The sequence below is a fragment of the Paroedura picta genome, chromosome 4 (assembly GCF_049243985.1).
Source record: "Paroedura picta isolate Pp20150507F chromosome 4, Ppicta_v3.0, whole genome shotgun sequence".
NCBI lineage: Eukaryota > Metazoa > Chordata > Lepidosauria > Squamata > Gekkonidae > Paroedura > Paroedura picta.
Genome location: NC_135372.1, coordinates 100,775,906 through 100,793,379, shown reverse-complemented (window position 1 = coordinate 100,793,379; position 17,474 = coordinate 100,775,906). Strand labels below are relative to the sequence as shown.

General features: G+C 43.2%; 1 protein-coding gene across 4 annotated transcripts in view; it reads right to left on the bottom strand.

Moving 5' to 3' along the window:
- Nucleotides 1-17,474, bottom strand: part of CNTN2 (contactin 2) — a 68,556-nt gene that overhangs the window by 9,798 nt on the left and 41,284 nt on the right. For all 4 annotated transcript variants that reach the window (XM_077334688.1, XM_077334687.1, XM_077334690.1 and 1 more), the window contains exons 6-20: nt 16,390-16,599; nt 13,924-14,023; nt 12,909-13,084; nt 11,358-11,494; nt 8,143-8,272; nt 7,279-7,429; nt 6,315-6,442; nt 5,327-5,502; nt 4,973-5,093; nt 3,042-3,200; nt 2,780-2,929; nt 2,140-2,210; nt 1,046-1,280; nt 695-810; nt 241-427 (exon numbers count right to left, since the gene is read on the bottom strand). In XM_077334688.1, coding sequence (XP_077190803.1) covers nt 241-427; nt 695-810; nt 1,046-1,280; nt 2,140-2,210; nt 2,780-2,929; nt 3,042-3,200; nt 4,973-5,093; nt 5,327-5,502; nt 6,315-6,442; nt 7,279-7,429; nt 8,143-8,272; nt 11,358-11,494; nt 12,909-13,084; nt 13,924-14,023; nt 16,390-16,599 — 2,247 coding nt within the window. The remainder of the gene's footprint in view (nt 1-240; nt 428-694; nt 811-1,045; nt 1,281-2,139; nt 2,211-2,779; nt 2,930-3,041; nt 3,201-4,972; nt 5,094-5,326; nt 5,503-6,314; nt 6,443-7,278; nt 7,430-8,142; nt 8,273-11,357; nt 11,495-12,908; nt 13,085-13,923; nt 14,024-16,389; nt 16,600-17,474) is intronic.

Genomic DNA, 17,474 nt, shown 5'->3' with positions numbered 1-17,474 from the left:
CTAGGCCAGTCTGCACTGCTGCAGCTGCCCTGACCTCTGCAGGTGGTGCTGCCACAGCTGGAATGGCCTCCTTGGCCTCGGCCTCTGCCACCACCGCTGGCCACCTCCATCTCATGGCATCTTCAGGGGGGAGGACTTATGGATGTCACATCCATGAGTACTTCCACTTCACCGAGTGCACCAGAAGATGTGTTCCACATCAAAAACATACTCAAGAATATATTACTAATAGTTACTCACGTGGTTTTGTAGTTGTGAAACTGGCGGGGAGACTGGCTGGCCCTGTCCCTGCCCGGTTGTAGGCTCTGACTGTCACATGGTACTTTGTGTTGGGGTTGAGGTCTGTCACATGTGCCGACTTCTCAAGACCAGCTGTCCTCACTCGGTCAGCAGCCTCCTCTTTGTCACCATGTTTCCAGTACCGGATCTGAAGCCAAGAAAATGACGGAATCTGAGTTCCTAAGGAATGACAGTATTTCAGTAGTTGACACTAGACCATTTCTCCTGGAATGTCCATTTAGGGTGTTTCAGGAGAAGGGACTCTGCTGTATTATAAGGCTGCTCAGATTGAGCTGGGAGAGGGAATCTGTTTGAGCATTGTTTCAGTCATAGCAGCCGAATTTTTCTTTGTAAAGAGGGTGAATGTGAACCAAAATTGAGCATTGTTCCAATATCAGTCTAGCATATTACTTACCTCATAGCCCAAAAGGATTCCATTCATGTCATTCTGCTCCACAGACTCCCATGAAACATCCATTTCTGTGGCCAAAACTCCCTCAACTGTAACGTTAGATGGAGCCACTCTGGGTTCTGTCAAATTATAGTAAAACAATTTTACTTTAAATTAGTCTGTAACTGCAGATAAATCTCATCCAGTCTTAAAATATCTATGAGGCAAGGATCAGAAGCCATACATTTGGTCTGTCTGTGAAGCATCCCCTAATAATAATATTAATTTTATTAGGTGCTCTTGGGAGAATGAGAAAGAAATGCAGCTAAGCTTAGCAATACTTGAATGCGAGCTACCCATATGATCCAAGCATACCTTCTTCTGCAGAGTACACAATGGCGACCAAGCTTTCTGGTCCATCTCCTTTCCTGTTGAAGGCCCTGATCTTCACTTCAAAGGGTGTATATGGTGCAACACTCTCATTTCGATAAACATAGTGCAGTGATTCTGCATGGAGCACCTTTGCTTTCTTCCAGGTCTGGGTGCCTTGTTTTCGGAAAGACAGGATGTACCCAAAACCATCTCCATTCTGATATTCCCGGTGCATTGGCTGAGATATGTATTAAGACCAAAAATTGAAGTCCACAAATTTAGAGCAAAAAAACTTAGTCACAACAGAAATTATGGTTGTTCATAGGAAGTGATCCCTGCCTGATCTGTAAAGTTCAGAAGAACACTCTGGGTAATGCCATGTCTGGAGCCTCCGTGTCTCTAATCCATGTTCCTGGCAGCTGAATGAAATGGGCACCCAAACTCCAAATGGTGGGAAGGTGCAGAGATCACTCACCATGGGAAAGCTGTTTTTAATAATTAGAATGTGCTCTAGGCTTTAATCCTGTGTTCACTTTCCTTAGAGTAAGCCCCACTGAATAATATGAGACTTACTTCTAACTAGATGTCCTCAGGTTTGCTCTCCTACTGCTCAGCCAGAACACTGTAATGTGTCTGTGTGGGTATACACACATACTTATACAATGTTATTTTATAGGCAGGAAACAATCAGTTAAAATGCTGTTAAAGATCTGTTAACTTGAATGTATTTCCAAGAAGCCTCTGCATATAGGGACAAGTTGAGATGTTGAATGCAACATCAAGAAATACAGCCATCTTAATCACATTTTCACTACTTCACTATCTTTAAAGCCACTTGAGACATAAGCCTGCTGTGTGTGGAAGGCACGTGACACAGCAACCCCACTGAAGCTATGCAAGACAATTTGGTCAGTGCCTGCTTTGCTGGATAAGCTGCTTTGAGTTCTGAGATGGACTAAAGGCTGGATAGAAGGACAACAAATTAATTCAGGAGTTCATGAATGATTTTCTGCTTATCCTCCCATTCCCACAAGAAACATGATTAGACCCATTAGTATTGAAAACATTCACTTTTGTGTGGCTTACAGTCAACTTACCGTCCAGTTGATGATGAGTTCCCCAGGTGCTCCCCCTCCTCCACTGAGCCCGGATGGTGCAACTGTAGGGACTGGTTTATTCCACGATAAAACAGACAGAATGCAAGTTAAATTAGAAAATATAAGCCACGCAATCTGAAGGCCAAATAACCTCACCACCCAAGAAAACTGAAGGCAGCAGCCATGTCCTAAAGAAGACTGACTTGCAATTCAGTTGTCAATCTACTATACTAACAGAATGGTCAATTGGTCCTGTAACTATGATACATAATTTTGTATACTATGAATGCACTTGTAAACTGCTGAAAATAACTATTTGGGATGTCTAGGAAAGCAAGAAGAAGAAGAAGAAGAAGAAGAAGAAGAAGAAGAAGAAGAAGAAAAGAAGAAAAGAAGAAGAAGAAGAAGAAGAAGAAGAAGAAGAATGCTGTCAAATCAATAGGTTACAAGATCTTAAATATCATAATCTTAACTATGTCAGATATGTTATAATCCTCACAAAAATACAAAGATGATGTTTACTTGCTCTTAAGTGCGTAAGCAGCAGTTGACCGCAGCATCTACTGTCATGGAAGACAAAGTTCTGTAATGTAGCTACTGCCAGATTTTTTTCTCCCCTCAAAAAAACACATGTACTCACCAGCTTCTTTGGTGCGGATTTTAGCAGATGGCATACTAGGTTCTCCTGTCCCAAGGATGTTGCTAGCCAGGATCCGAAATTCATAATCCATCCATGGTATGAGGTTGACCACTTGGGCGGTCTCTGCATTACCTTCAATATTTGCAGGATCTATAACCCAAAAGCACAAGAACAGACCAAATAGAGCAAGCAGTGCCAAAAGAGGAGTGAAGCCTAATGCCGGAGCATACACAGTATGGGCCACTGCCCTCAAGACACTTACTGGTGCGCACTTGCTTCCATTTGGAGAAGAGTGGAGTGCGGGACTGGATGACATATTTAGCAATAGGACTGTGGTTATCAGAGCCTCGACTCCAGCTCAGCTGCACAGTGGTATCTTTTATGTCCCTCACCACCAACCCCCCAGGAGGCCCTGGAGGACCTACAAGAAAGAGAACAACAATAACAGAAATAAAAAATATCTCATTGAAGGGGTGTGTTATAAATGCAAAGTGAATCACAATGTGGACTTTGTCAGCTATATTTGAATTCTGTGATTCTCTGTTCCTTCTCTCTTGTATTCATGTTAGTAGTGAGGATTACTCTATTCAATTACTGTAGCTGAGCATGCTGAATAGGATAGTGCATTCCAGGTTTTTATGGAAGTCACAACTTACCTGTCTAATAATATACCAGGAATTCTCCAGCCAACTTCACACTAGGCAAACTGGCCCTATCGTAACCATCTGTTCTGGACAGAACACTTGTGTTTCCAGTTGTCACAGAATTCTAGATCCTGTGCTAGTAGGTTCTCAATCAGTTGAAAGTTTTTCATTTTCAAAAAATTATCTAATGTGTACATTCTGTTTTAAAGGGGAATTTTCAGGTTACTGAAAGAACACTTACATAAAATTTTATATCCTGAGGCATGCAGTCACCGAAATCAATATCTTGACAATCTGCAGCATTAAAAAATCTATCCTACTCTTAAACAGACATAAGCTGACTGGTTAAAACTGACATTTTTCAGCCTCAGGGAGTAACAGAATCTCTCCCAAATCTGAATGGTCCTCGATTGATTTTCTAACAACATGGCAAAGGACTGGCCAATTGGCAGCCTTTAAGGCAATTGCATCTGACATTAGGCAGCCTTAATGAAAGGTAATAAAGTTATAGTAAAGAGTTTATTTTTAAGGAAAAGAAAACTTCAGGTTGTAAGACACAGTGATGAGTTGAGAGGCAGGGGGGCAAGAGATGTCTTGACAGTTATGATGACGGAAGACAGTCCTGACGTTGCTCTGGTTGGAGAGAAGATGCTCTTTGCTAGATACAGAGCATCCTTTTCCAACTGAGAGGGATAACATGTCAGCCCTTTGATGTTTGGACACCTCTCAGTTCAGGAGTCCAGGTTTGGCAGGCTTGAGCACCAAGGCTTGGCATCAAGACAGGCTAAAGGCCCCTGGAACACACATGGTAGGGGAAGTCTGAATGGGAGCCGGTCTTTTGTTTGGAAATAAACTCCTGGGAACTCCTCTCGGGTCTGTGGTTGAGTGCGTTAGAGTGTGTGTTTTACGACGATGGATGACAGAGGAGACTGATGCAAAGAGGACTGCAGAGGTGCCTGGAATGGGGGCATCCTACAACTGTCAGAGATCAGATGCGACGTGGATTGCAAGTACTAGCCAGTAACTGTCTTTTTGTTTATTTTGATTACTGAACCTAGTCCCTGTCTTTATGGTACCCTGAGTTTGTGCCTTGTAGAAAAAAAGTTTGTTTCACTTGAGAGAGTCTGCACAAGTCCTTACCCATCTGCCTAACTGCTTGGCATGCTACTGAGTGACACCCCAGTGAAGCTGTATTCAGCCAATCCATAAGAGGAGTTGGAGTTTACCTGAGGTGGTAGCAGCAATAGTAAAGGCAGGTAAAACTGTGTTTAGTTTTGCCCCACAATGTGACAGACACGTGTGGTATAGAAGTATATAAATGTGCACAACTGTATGTAATACTATGCCTAAGTGCCTGCTTCTTGTATCTGGGAAATATTTACTATGAACATACTCCTAAAAGATCTAGTTGTTGGTTTTTTGTGGGAAACATACTTTCTGATTGGAAGCTCTGAGAAGAATACAGTGGCTCTGAGAATAGAAAGGCTGGACAACCCTAATGCAAAAGGAGCAGGAGCACAGGATGCAAACAGCAAACAGGAAAAATTACCTCTCACAACTAGGGTGGCTGACTCAGAAGCACTATCCACCACCGTCTGGGCTGTACATGTATATCGTCCAGCATGTTTCAGCTGCGCATTCAAAATCATAAGGTCTCCAATACTCTCTTTCTATGAATGAGAGAGAACATCCAACAGTAACAACATCAGAACCAAGTTGGGAATAATAAAGCAAATGGAACTGAAAGAGTGATGGGCAGCTAGAAGTCACAGCAATATCTGCTGAGTCTTGGGGATACGTAACTGATGACAAATAGCAGTGAGGAAAAAAACTGAGGTCTCTTTTCACTGTGGCCAGCATTTTGAACATAATGTACTAGCAGCCTGCAGTTTAGAGTACTCACTGTACTCGCCCGCTTGTAATGGCCTTCAAACTTGGTGAAATCAATAGGAAAGTCATCCAAGCTCCAAGTAAAGGTGAGGTCCATTGTTGGGTCATGAGACGCGTGGCACTGAAGGGAAATGTTCTCACCAACGTTGATATCAGCACTGGATGGTGCCAGGGTGATTTTGGTGGCATCTGTGGAGAATCAAATGAGGCATTATTTCTCAAAGGTGTTCATCTACATCAGAGTCCACTAGCTCTCACACCCTAAACTACCTCATGGGTTGTTGTGAGGATAAAACAAGGAACCACGTACTTTTTTGAAACAGAGGTGTTGACAAAATGTGTTACCCTTTTCATTACAATATTCATTGCTGTCCTAAGGGCATGTGAAGGGTGGGAGAGTAGGTGGCACAAGCATACATGTACACACAAACAGAGTTGGGGTGAAACAGGCCTCAGTTTTATCAATTACAGCCTCAGGAACATTGGCACAACATAGAACATGAATCCAAATATTGGGATACCTGCCAACCAGCCAATGAAACCCTTCCTGAGCCTGCCTGCATGGGGTAAACCTGGAATGGCAAATTAAGTGGACCCACATGGGCCTATGCATAGTTCCCTTGCCACCTGTGAGTGGAGCCAAGCGACAGCCCATGAGCTGGCCATGCTGCTTCACCACCACAATCCCTTAAGGGGGTCCCCACCTGAGGCATGCAGGCACAGACTCCCCTCAAAATGGATCCAGCCCAATGCCACAGAAGGGTCCCCCAGCTAAGGAGCCCTCCCTTGGCCCACCCACATCAGCAGCCAAGAAAGCTAGCTGCAGGCTGCCTAAAGGAAGCTGACAGGCCCCCACCAACAATTGCTGGTTCTATTCATACAATCCACTGCCATGTGGGTGCAACAGCCTGCCTTTTGGGCCCACCCACTGCTCTGTGGCTGCAAAAACAGTCCCAGGCAAGTCCAGGGTTCAATCTTCCTGCCAGAAAAAACCCACTTACCTCGAACAGAGAGGATTCCTGTGCTGTTTGCTTTGCCCATGAAATTTTCAGCAAAGCATGTATATTTTCCCTCATCTGACTTGCTAATATTCTGAATGATCAAGGTGCCATCAGGAGTAATAGTTATGCTGCAGTGAAGAAAAGGCCCACCAAAAGAAAAATAAAGATGGTGCAGGCAAGCACAGATCACCGTCAAATTATCAGACATGCAGAATAAAAAAACAGATGAATTATACAACGTGTGAGGTCTAAAACCTGTCAAAGATAATATATATTATTAAAAGGTTTGTTAGCTGCCTTTCTCCCTGAACACAAGGCAGCTCACAACACAAATAAAACATTATAAAAATGCAATAAAACAACTGTTATAAAACCCATAAAAGCCATTTTTAAAAATCCAAGTAGGACAGCCAATAGTAAACACCACAATAATCAAATTGCATTCCTAAATAGAACTTTCTTGAACTGTCTTCTGAAGATTGATAATGAGAGGTCCTGGGGCACCTCTTTGGAGAGGTCGCTCCATAATTGTGGGGCTGTTGTGGGAAAGGCCCTCTCTTATGTAGCCCCCAAAAGAGCATCTTTAATTGGTGGGACAGTCAAGAGGGCATTTCCCTTTTACTTTAATTCCCAGGGTGGAACGAATGGAAGAGTGCATGATCCCAAGCCATGTAGGGCTTTAATAGATCATGTTTCCCTCCTGTTTGGATGAAACAGACATCTTGGTACTCTCTGAATAAACTGATGGATTTGCAGCAGAACTATAGAAGAGGCTGCTGCCTCTGAAGGATTAAAACTGCACTCCTGAACAAGCATCCCTGGAAGGGAGCCCAGAGTGTAGTGGGATGCTTTCCAAGAAAACATACACTATCTCAGGCGAAACAAAAGTTAGAGCCAGAGATCAGCTGGGTAATCACACACGGTTGTGGATATTTTTGTCCAACTACAAACAAATTTCCAGTACCTGGGACTGTTGTGCAGAAGTTCAGTCCCTTTGGTCCAGAGTATAACGGATTTTGGTGCAGATCTTGGCTGGCAATGAATGATGATTTCCCCTCCTCGAGCTGCTGGTATCAGTCGCTTCACAGGATTTAGACGGAAATCTGGAGCAAGAGCTAAGAAGAAATAAAATTAATGTGCTTTTAATGAATGCCAAGTCATGGAATTGATAAAGTGGATTTTAGAATGTGCAAAGACTTCTGTGGCATATTTTACTGTTGCTTTTAAATTAAACGTGGCCTTCTGTTTACACCTAAATAATCTTATGCCAGTGCATTTATTTATTTAAAACAGCTGGAAACTCACCTTTCTCCTGATTATTGAGGAGCAAAGGCAGGTAACAACAATAAATAAAATACAATTACACTGACACAAACCATTGTTCAGTATGAGAAACAAATCCAAATTCATAAACTGAATTCATAACAGGGCAATCTTATGCAGAATTACTCCAGTTGAAGGCCTCTGAAATCAATGGTCTTTGGCTACACTACCTGTCTTTAGGACTGTAATGCAACTCACTGAACTAGAAATAGAAATGTAATAATGTTTTCCACTGTGAGTGCGAGCATGGGGACATGCTTGGAAATTTGATTTTTGAAAGACTGAAGAATCCTAGAATTAAACTGATCACAATGAAGAATCACAGAGCTAATCCAAAGTTCTGTTTCAAAATGTTTTTTATACCCAACTTTTCACTATCCAAAGGAGTCTCAAAGCTCGATATTTCATAATTTAGAAAGCTAAAATTATTTAATTGGAGAGTTTTTCATTGGAATTGGTGAGAGAACCTCTCGCCTAAGTCATACTGATACCATCTAGAACTTACCTTGCACATACAATTCAGCACTTGCATAAACAGTGCCATGCTTGTTGTCTGCTACACACTGGTACATCCCAGAGTCCTCCATTGTTAACTTTAAAATCCTCAAATCTCCACCATTCACTTCAATACGATTCTGTGCAGACAAGTAGATTTAGATGGTCAGATTGCAACACAAAGCTTGAAATGGAAAACTCAGATTCTGAGAGCTAGGCTTCAGCAAAGATCTCCAAACCAGCTTTCTCAGAAGTGTTAGGCTGTAATATCCAATCATGTATGATATATCTTAGCTAAACTTTACAAGCTCTGTGACATGCTGTTATTCACTCAAGTGTTCATGTGTGTGCACACATGTACAAAACTGTGGGACAGCTCAAACACTTCTTGGAATGCCTGCTCCCTTTGAAAAGTAGCTGTTCAATATTCTTGTCAAAAGTTGTACATTTGACTGGAGCAGGCTCTCTCAACCAGAGTTTGGTGAGACCTTGGGGTTTCTTGACAGCCCTGTGTTTCCTGAATGGGTGGAAGTTAATTAATTTTTATATGTTTTTTAAATGTATTAAATGTTTATTGGGTGATGTGACCATATATGGTCATGTAGATTTGCACCCCCCCCCAACGGCCAATGATGGGCCTGGAGGGGGTGGGAAGGGGAGCATCCCTGGGTGGGCATGTACACAGCAATGCTTCCCAATCATATTCTCCACAATCATGACACTTCTGGGGTTTCTCAAAACCTGGAGAAATTATCAGGGGTTTCTCAATGGTAAAAACATTGAGAAAGTCTGGGCTGGCAATGACATAAGGAAAATTAAATATGCCAGCTGTCACTCCAAGGGATGCAGAAAGAAAATATTTCTATATGGCTATTATTGTGCCCCAGGACGTGTGCCATTGGTTTTCTGCCATGCTAGTGAAGCTAATTTGCAGGGTTAATCTAGGGACACTGGGACTGTGAAATCCGGGAATAAGATTGCTACTTCTCAGACAGACATCCAATTTGTCATTTATAAATTCCAATTTAAATATATGCAAATATAAACTGGATCCCTTAACTAGCATTCCAGTTAAGAAAAAAATATCTCCTGTGGGTCACACGTCCCCGAGTATGGCACAACAAAGGCAAATCTGTAATTCTAGCTCTCAAATCCCTTTTGAGCAAATTGTTCCTTTGTAAACTTCCCACTGACTTAGGACAAAAGATACTTATGGAATATTATTTTGGATCAAACTCATTATCACATGTAAAGCCTTTAATGGTTTTAAAGAGACAGCCTGTCTCCTTATGGTCTATCATGACAGCTTTGCTCATCTGATCAGGGCCTTCTGCAGGTGCCACCCTGCAAACAGGTAAAATCAACAACTGCCCAGGTACATGTATTCTGTGTGGTGGCCCTCAATTTATGGAGTGGCCTTCCTTATAAGGATCCCATTCTCCTGGTACTTATGTAAAACTGAGGGCCATTTCTCACCAGGATCTATGTAGCAAATTGGTTTCGGAATGAAAAAATGCCATTTTAAATAGTGGAATTCGTCGTTATGCATGCCTGCCTTTCTAGTGGAATCCAGTTGCGTTTCTATCGTTTCCCACAGGTTTCCGGTCTCGGCAAAAATCGCTAGCCAGGAAGCGATATTGCCGTCAATCAAACGAGCAGCCAATGGGCGGCCGTTATCATGCTCCCGAAAAGCCCCTCTCCCTTTAAGGAAGGTTTAAAAAAAAAACACGTTGCAACGAATCTGCGTTGATTCGTTGCAACGGAGAGACCCATCTAGCTAGCAGGTGGTGTTTGAGCTGCCATTTCATCATTGCCACGCTCCCCCCGAGAGAAAAAACCCAACCCCCCCCCGCACCGGCGTGATTTTCCGCCGGAAACAGAGTGAAAAATAAAGGGAAAATAAACCAGCAAACGGGGCTGTGTGGTGCTTGGTGCTTGGTGACTTAAAACAGCTCTGGGGAGGGACTGCAGTCGGGGAAGCCTCGCTGGGTAAACAAAGGCTCACCGGTGCATTGATCTCCGCTCGCTCCGAGAAAAAAAAATGGCGATCGCTTCGCCGGAAGATCAGAGGAGAGAGCCAGGGGGAGGGACTTTGCAGAAACTGCAACAATGGTAATGCACAGAACTTTCCCGCTAGTGTTGCAGATTGGTTGCAAGAGTGTAGCGCTTTCCGGAGGGTGAATCCACTTTTGGGGATTTTCCTGAAAGCGCTACAACGAAGCGCTTTTTGCGGATCGGTTTCAGGAGTGTTGCAGATTGTCAACGACATTGTGCATAACAGCAAATTAGTAGCGATTTCAATTTGCAACCACTGTGCAATTTTGAACAAGTGCGGAATGGCCCTGAATTATTCAGATGGGCATTTTAATAAAGGTGATTCAGGAAGGCATTTCAATAAGTGGAAAAGGACTGTGAACTTTTACTATTGTGTATAGTACATATTATCTATTCTAGTATGTAATTTGTTCATTTTTAAACATGTCATGTTACTACTTATGCTCTGTTTCAGCTTTCTTTCAACTTTCAATTGTATGAACTTCAGGTAAGAGAGCTCTTGTAAGCCATTAGAAATGACTGAGGAATCCATTAATCAAAAAAGGGCTACCTAAAACATTGGACATTGTTGTGTTAAATTCTGTGCCTTCAACTATGTACAAAATGGACTACAGTTGTTCCTTACTGGAAACAAACGTATTAACAAGCTTAAGATATTATATTTTTGGATTTGGTGGATGTAATTTTTTTAAAGACAAATGCCTTTTTCTCAGCTCCAGATGACATCTGTAAAAAATAATGTGAAGTGTTTTGAAAACTGAAAGTACTACATGAATGTAAACTATAATCATTCTTGTTTTCACATTCTTGTAGTACATTTCAATGCATTTATTTACAGTTTTCATTTCACCATTTCTATGTCTATCACCAACTGAGAATATACTTTACGCATATCATGACACTGTTGCCTCAATAAAACTGTTAGGTTTTAAAGTGCCACAAGACTCACTGTTTTAGCTTTGCTCCAACTAATTAATGTGGCCATCCCTCCAGAGTTTAGAGGCAGAGTGATGGCTGTCCTGTGGTCCACATGACAAATGGGATGTCTCATTACCAGTGCACGATGGAAGTACAAAGTCACAAGGGTGACTAGATTAGATTACCAGAGGCTTCAGCAGGAGAAGATGAAGGGCAATGATAACTACGACCTGTCAGTTACACATGTGATACCTGGGAAGTTAATGGTTGCCCATTCCGTAGCCATTTTATCGTAGGCCTCGGCTTGCCAGATGCTGCACAGCTCCAGTGCAGGTCTGATCCAATATCAGCTTCTCTGTCTGTGATGACCTTCAGCCATTCTGGTTGAGCTATAAAGGGTGGAATTGGGTCCATGAATTTCACGCAAAAAGCAGAACAAAATTCATAAAGTTCACCTTGCATTGGGGATTTGCCATGGTATTATGAACCCTACTACAAGGCATTTCATTTCCCAAACCTGGTTAAAACATTTTTAATTACTTAAAATATTTTTGCCTCTAAACTACTATTTGTCCCATGTGAGAAAACCAAATTAATTATTTGTGTTGATTTTTGCTGCAGAAACTATAAGATTACCCACACTGAAGCCAGCATTTTCCACCAAGGGTGTTGGAAGAACTTAGGCAAACAGAAGTGATGACCTATGGCATCCTATGGCAATGGACAAATTCAAACCAACCAGTCGGTTAGTCCATTGGCTTACATCTAAGGGTTAATATGTTTGAAAAAATCAATTCAAAATTACTCATCTCCCAACAAATAAGATTACTAAACTTCACCTCCTTTCCTAAGAATAAAGAAATATGAAGTCAGTTTTTCAAAAATGGGATATAGTTACAGTTAGTTTAACATCTGTTCCACATCAATTGGGGGAAGCTATAATTAAAATTAGATAAGCGCACACAGGAGCAAGGTCTTTCTGAGGAAGAATTGGCTTCTGTAAAGAGAAGGCCTGTCTCACCAACACTCTGGAATTTATTATGCAAATAATGATAATCTGGTATACATTATACACTTTGATTTTCAAAACAGCTTTTGACAAAATCCCTTACCCAAGATTCCTAAGTTAAAGGATAAGAAGACGGGTCCTCTCATAAATTAGAAACTAGGAAAACAAGAGGAAGCAGAGAGTAGGAATACATGCTTAGCTCTTGCAGTGGTAACATGTCTATTATTTGTTCATAAATGACGTTAGGGACGAGCAGCAACGTTACAGTGTTTTTATGCAACACTTAGTTATTCAGGATAAGAACCAAAGCTGATATCAGCACTCATGGGCACCCAATGAAGCTGATTGGTTCTAGATTCAAGACAGACAAAGATAATATTGCTGTACTCAGACCAACTTCTGGAATTCACTGCCACAGGACGCAGTGGTGATTACTAGTCTGAAAGGCTTTAAAAAAGGATTAGACAATTTCATGTACAAATAGTTCCTTGATGGTACCACCCTGCAAACCCCCTTCCTACTGCAGTTCACTTTTAAGCTACAGCTTCCTGTCTTTTTATTTATTTTCTGAGCTTTTTCTCCCAACCAATTTTTGAGATACCCTTTGAGAAGGTATTCCTCTTGCTTCCAGATGACCCCTGTAGAAATCCTCTGATCACTCAACCCACTCTGTTGCTGCAACTGTTCCTCTTCATGCAGCTGCTTCTCTTATCCCCATTCTTTATGTTGAAATCAGAGTGAGAGAAGCAGAAGGAAAACTTGTGCCTGGAGAAAGGACTTGCTGGGAGCCTCACCTTGGATGATGATGCGTCCCTGATGGGTGTCTTTCCCTCTGATGTTCTCGGCTTCACATTCATATATGCCCTCCTCATCAAAGTCAATCTTCTCGAATTGCAGGACAGGCTCGGTTGTGATCCATGAAGAGGATGAACTGCCATCCAGCTTGCGCCATTTTATTTGAGGGACAGGGCTAGATCAGAAAAAGAAGATCAATAAAAATGCAACTTGAAACATCAAGAGCAATGTAATACGTAAGAACAAAATAAAAATCACACAATGCACTCCGCTCCTTCCTCTTCCAGCCTATACCCCTCAAGTATTCCTAATTGTAAGCTATGTCTTCCATTCTTTGCAATTATTCAAGTTTTATTCATTGCTTTCCAAGAAATGTCTTTCCATGTCTTTCCAAGAAATTGCTAGCATATTAGCCTGCTCAGAAATCACATTGGTTTAGAAACTCCTCCCTCCTCCCTTTCTACTCTCCATCACAGATGGTGAGATATGTTTGTGGATACTCAGTGGTTGAAAAACACTCTGTACATCTTCAGAGGAACTACTGTTTATTTTTCAAATTTTAACACTACAGCCTCGCATTTAAAACAGATTCTGGAACTAACTAAGCTGTGAGGTACCCTAGCTCAGAGCTGTCAATGAATAACCTTTGTTATCCAGTAACCATTATCATAATACACCGAGATCAATGAATCAGTACATACAGAGTATGAAAACTTAGCACACAAAATGGGACATCATAGTATAATCCACTACCTGAAATCATCTACCTGTGGGAAGAGTGAGGCTTTACTCAATGTAGACCTGGGTATGTTCCATCCACTGCAGGTTAAAGCATATGCTCTCAAACTATTTGCTGGACAGTGGTTCTGTTATTTTTACTCTCTTCCATTTCCTTCTTGCTTCCTTGTTATGAGGAAGCGCGAAGGATGCCGTACCAAGCTCATTAGCACACTGGCCCACAACCTGTCAGCTGTCAGCAGCAAGAGACTAAAAACAACTGACACAAGTACTTACTTCCCAAAGGCAAAGCACTCCAAAGCCACCAACTGCCCAGCCAGTGCATAAGTGTCAGAAGGAAATCTGACCTTAATGCTTGGGGCATACTGTCTGGAATCTGTGCAAAGGAGAAGAGATTGCAAAAGAGTTAGAGCAGAGAGAAGTGATTTTTCCTGTTTCTACTACTGCACTACTAGGGAAAAAAGCAAGAGCTGGCATCCAACTTAGGAGTCCTTTAAAGCAGGAACAGACTCTTACATGCCCCCCTCTCTCCCCTACTCTGTTGTTTTTAATGGTTCTTAATAGCTCTTGGCTGTTGAACTGTTTAATGATTTGGGGAAATTACTGGACTGCTGGCCAATATGGTCTGGTAAACCAATGTTCCTGACAAATTGCTTAACATACTGAAGGCTGAAAGCTATTAAGACCACTGAGACAAACAAAGTATGAGAGAGAGGCACATCTGAGTCTAGGCATGCTTTGAGTTTGAGAGCTGGATGAAAGGGTCCCATGGGCCGTGTGTAAATGTTCAAGGTGTAATTTCTCCACCTATGGGTCAGGGGCTGAAAAGTAGTAAAACCACCCATCCAGGACATTGGAAATCCAAGTTTCTGAAATCTATCACCTTACAAAGAGTGCACATGTCTTGCAGTAGAAGCTCAAAATCAGCAGCACCCCCCTTCCACCCCACCTCACAATTGCTGCTGCCACCCTTAGCCTCTGGAGGAGACAATTCTCCTTAATTCTTTGGTGCCCCAGCCTTCTTTAAAAACAATATGACAATATATACCCTTTAGGGCATCTTCACATGATTCCTTCCTTGGCCAACACTTGGATTGTCATGACCACAAGAAAGAACAAGTGGTGGCCAGACTCTTACAAGAGTCTTCGAACTGGCATGTGTAGCTTGCTATGCGTGTTTTAGGTGACCTGGAGCAGTGGTCCCCAACCTTTCCGAGGCTGGGGACCGGCAGGGCATCGGGCCGCGCCCCCGCGGACCGCGCGGGCCACGCCCGCGGATCGGGCCGCGCCCGCGGATCGGGCTGCACCCGAGCCGCGCCCGCGGATCGGGCTGCACCCGAGCCGCGCCCGCGGATCGGGCCGAGCGGGCGTGGCCCGCACAGGCGCGGCCCGGCCCTGATTCCCTCTCCCCGCCTCCCGCAGTAAGAAGCTTCCCGGGCCGCAAGCTTGCGGCCTGGGAAGTTTTTTACTGCGGGGGCGGGGCGGGGAGAGGGAGCCGCGGCCCGGTGCCATGGCCTTTGCGGCCCGGCACCGGGCCGCGGCCCGCAGGTTGGGGACCACTGACCTGGAGGACTGAGGTGAGAAGAATTATCTCCTTCAGCTACTGATCAGCAATCAAGTGACAGGCAGCTAGTAGGCAAATGGCAGGCAATGGCAGGATACCTCAGGTTATGTCATTATTCAGCCAATTTGGCATCCTGATTGATTAACTGATTCTCCCACCCTCCCATAAAAAGGTAAAGGTATCCCCTGTGCAAGCACCGAGTCATGTCTGACCCTTGGGGTGACGCCCTCCAGCGTTTTCTTGGCAGACTCAATACGGGGTGGTTTGCCAGTGCCTTCCCCAGTCATTACCGTTTACCCCCCAGCAAGCTGGGTACTCATTTTACCGACCTCGGAAGGATGGAAGGCTGAGTCCACCTTGAGCCAGCTGCTGGAATCGAACTCCCAGCCTCATGGGCAAAGCTTTCAGACGGCTGCCTTACCACTCTGCGCCACAAGAGGCTCACCCTCCCATATATATATTTAAATTTGATAAACATTTATTGGGTGATATGACCATATATGGTCATGTCAATCTGCCCCACCCAAATGGCCAATGATTGTCCCCACCTGCCCCACTTGATCCGGCTGTGAGCTGCGGCCAAAGCCACCTTAAGCTGCCTGGCCGGGGGCCAGGGGAGGGGACCCTTTCAGGGCCTGTTCTTAGGAATGGGCTTTGAAGCTAGTAATAAAATAAAAGGTTTAGCATTCATTTAGCATTTATATATTTGAGCTGTTAAAAGAAGACAGACATTCCTAAAAGCACATACAGTGTTTTGTAGTGTTTCATATTCCCTAATGAAAAAGACTCTAAAAATGTCTTAGGACATCTCACAGAAGCCAGACAATAAATATACTGTTTGTATCAGTGGTTTCTTCCGGTCTTTCCTTGCTGTGATGCTTGGCCTTGACATTCTATATTAAAGAATTTGAGGTATGCTAGAAGCATTAGATGATTAACATTTTTGGACAGGCCTACAAATTTGTGACCCACCCAGTCAAACATGGCTATATCAGCCATACAAGATGACTTGCATGGTGACTGACTGTGTAGACTCATGCAAGCAACAAAAACATCCAGGATATTTGTAAGGCTGCTAATGACTTCTGGGCTACATCTGGCTTGTAGATGTGCCACATTTGAGTCATCCAATAACCCTAATCTGGCAGACAACTGTTTTGTATCCCTACTGTGCTTACCTTCTCGAACAACGCTGAGTTGAGAAAATGTGCTGAAGACACTCTTTTTAATAGAGTCAATCTGGCCAGTAGCAAAGCAGGAATAGTTGCCCACATCCGAGGCCTCTGTCTTGGCAATGTAAAGGTTTCCAGTTGTCTGGGAAATGAAGCGTCTTCCATCTACTGGGATGAAGTTGGGAAACTCATTCAAAAGCCAGCGGTATGAAAGTCCTGTGAGCAAAAAAAGAGAAAGGGTGAAATGCTAGCGCCTCTGTGTCACAGTGACACCAGAAGGTTGACCCTGGGTGCTTCTTTCTTAGACACAACTAAATTCAGTCACCATTTATTCATTTCACACCTCTAACAGGATGCAGAGCATTATGAATAAGGAAGTACACAGGCATATCTGCTCTCTACAAGTCAACATCTCCATGCTGGACATCTCTTTCCATTTAGGATTCTCCTTTCAACTGGCATGCAGCCTAGCTGCAAAATGTTCAGTTTCCATAAACACTGCATCTGGAGATACCAGAATTTGGGACTGCCATTTTGGGATTTAATGGAAGAAATCCAAAATATATCACCACAGAATTTAATAGGACCTTTGTTTGAGATGAACAAAGCTATTCATGCTTCTCAGAGCCCTGTTTCAGTTGCTGGCAAATGCCAGCAAGACTCATAACTTGTGTTTACATTTGACAACACTTGCAGGGTTATCATCAAAATGACTATGACCTTCTAGGACAGCAGTTCTCAGCCTTCCTAATGCCGCGACCCTTTAATACCATTACTCATATTGTGGTGACCCCCAACCATAAAATTATGCAAGTTTTTTTCACTGAAATTAAACCCAAAATGGTGTGAAGATCCATTGCTCATGATGGCATATAAATTGGTTTCTTTTCCAGGGTTTTTCAGTTCAGTTCTGCCTCTTGTCCCACTGATCTCACTCTTTCCCACTGCTCCAGACAGACGAATGCTGTCTTGATCTACCCCACAAGACTGTTGTGTGGATGGTGCCCCCGCTCTGGCCAAACTGCTTGCCCTAATGCAACCCCTGTATGGAAGGGTCGCTTGACCCCCAAAGGGGTCCCAACCTCCAGGAT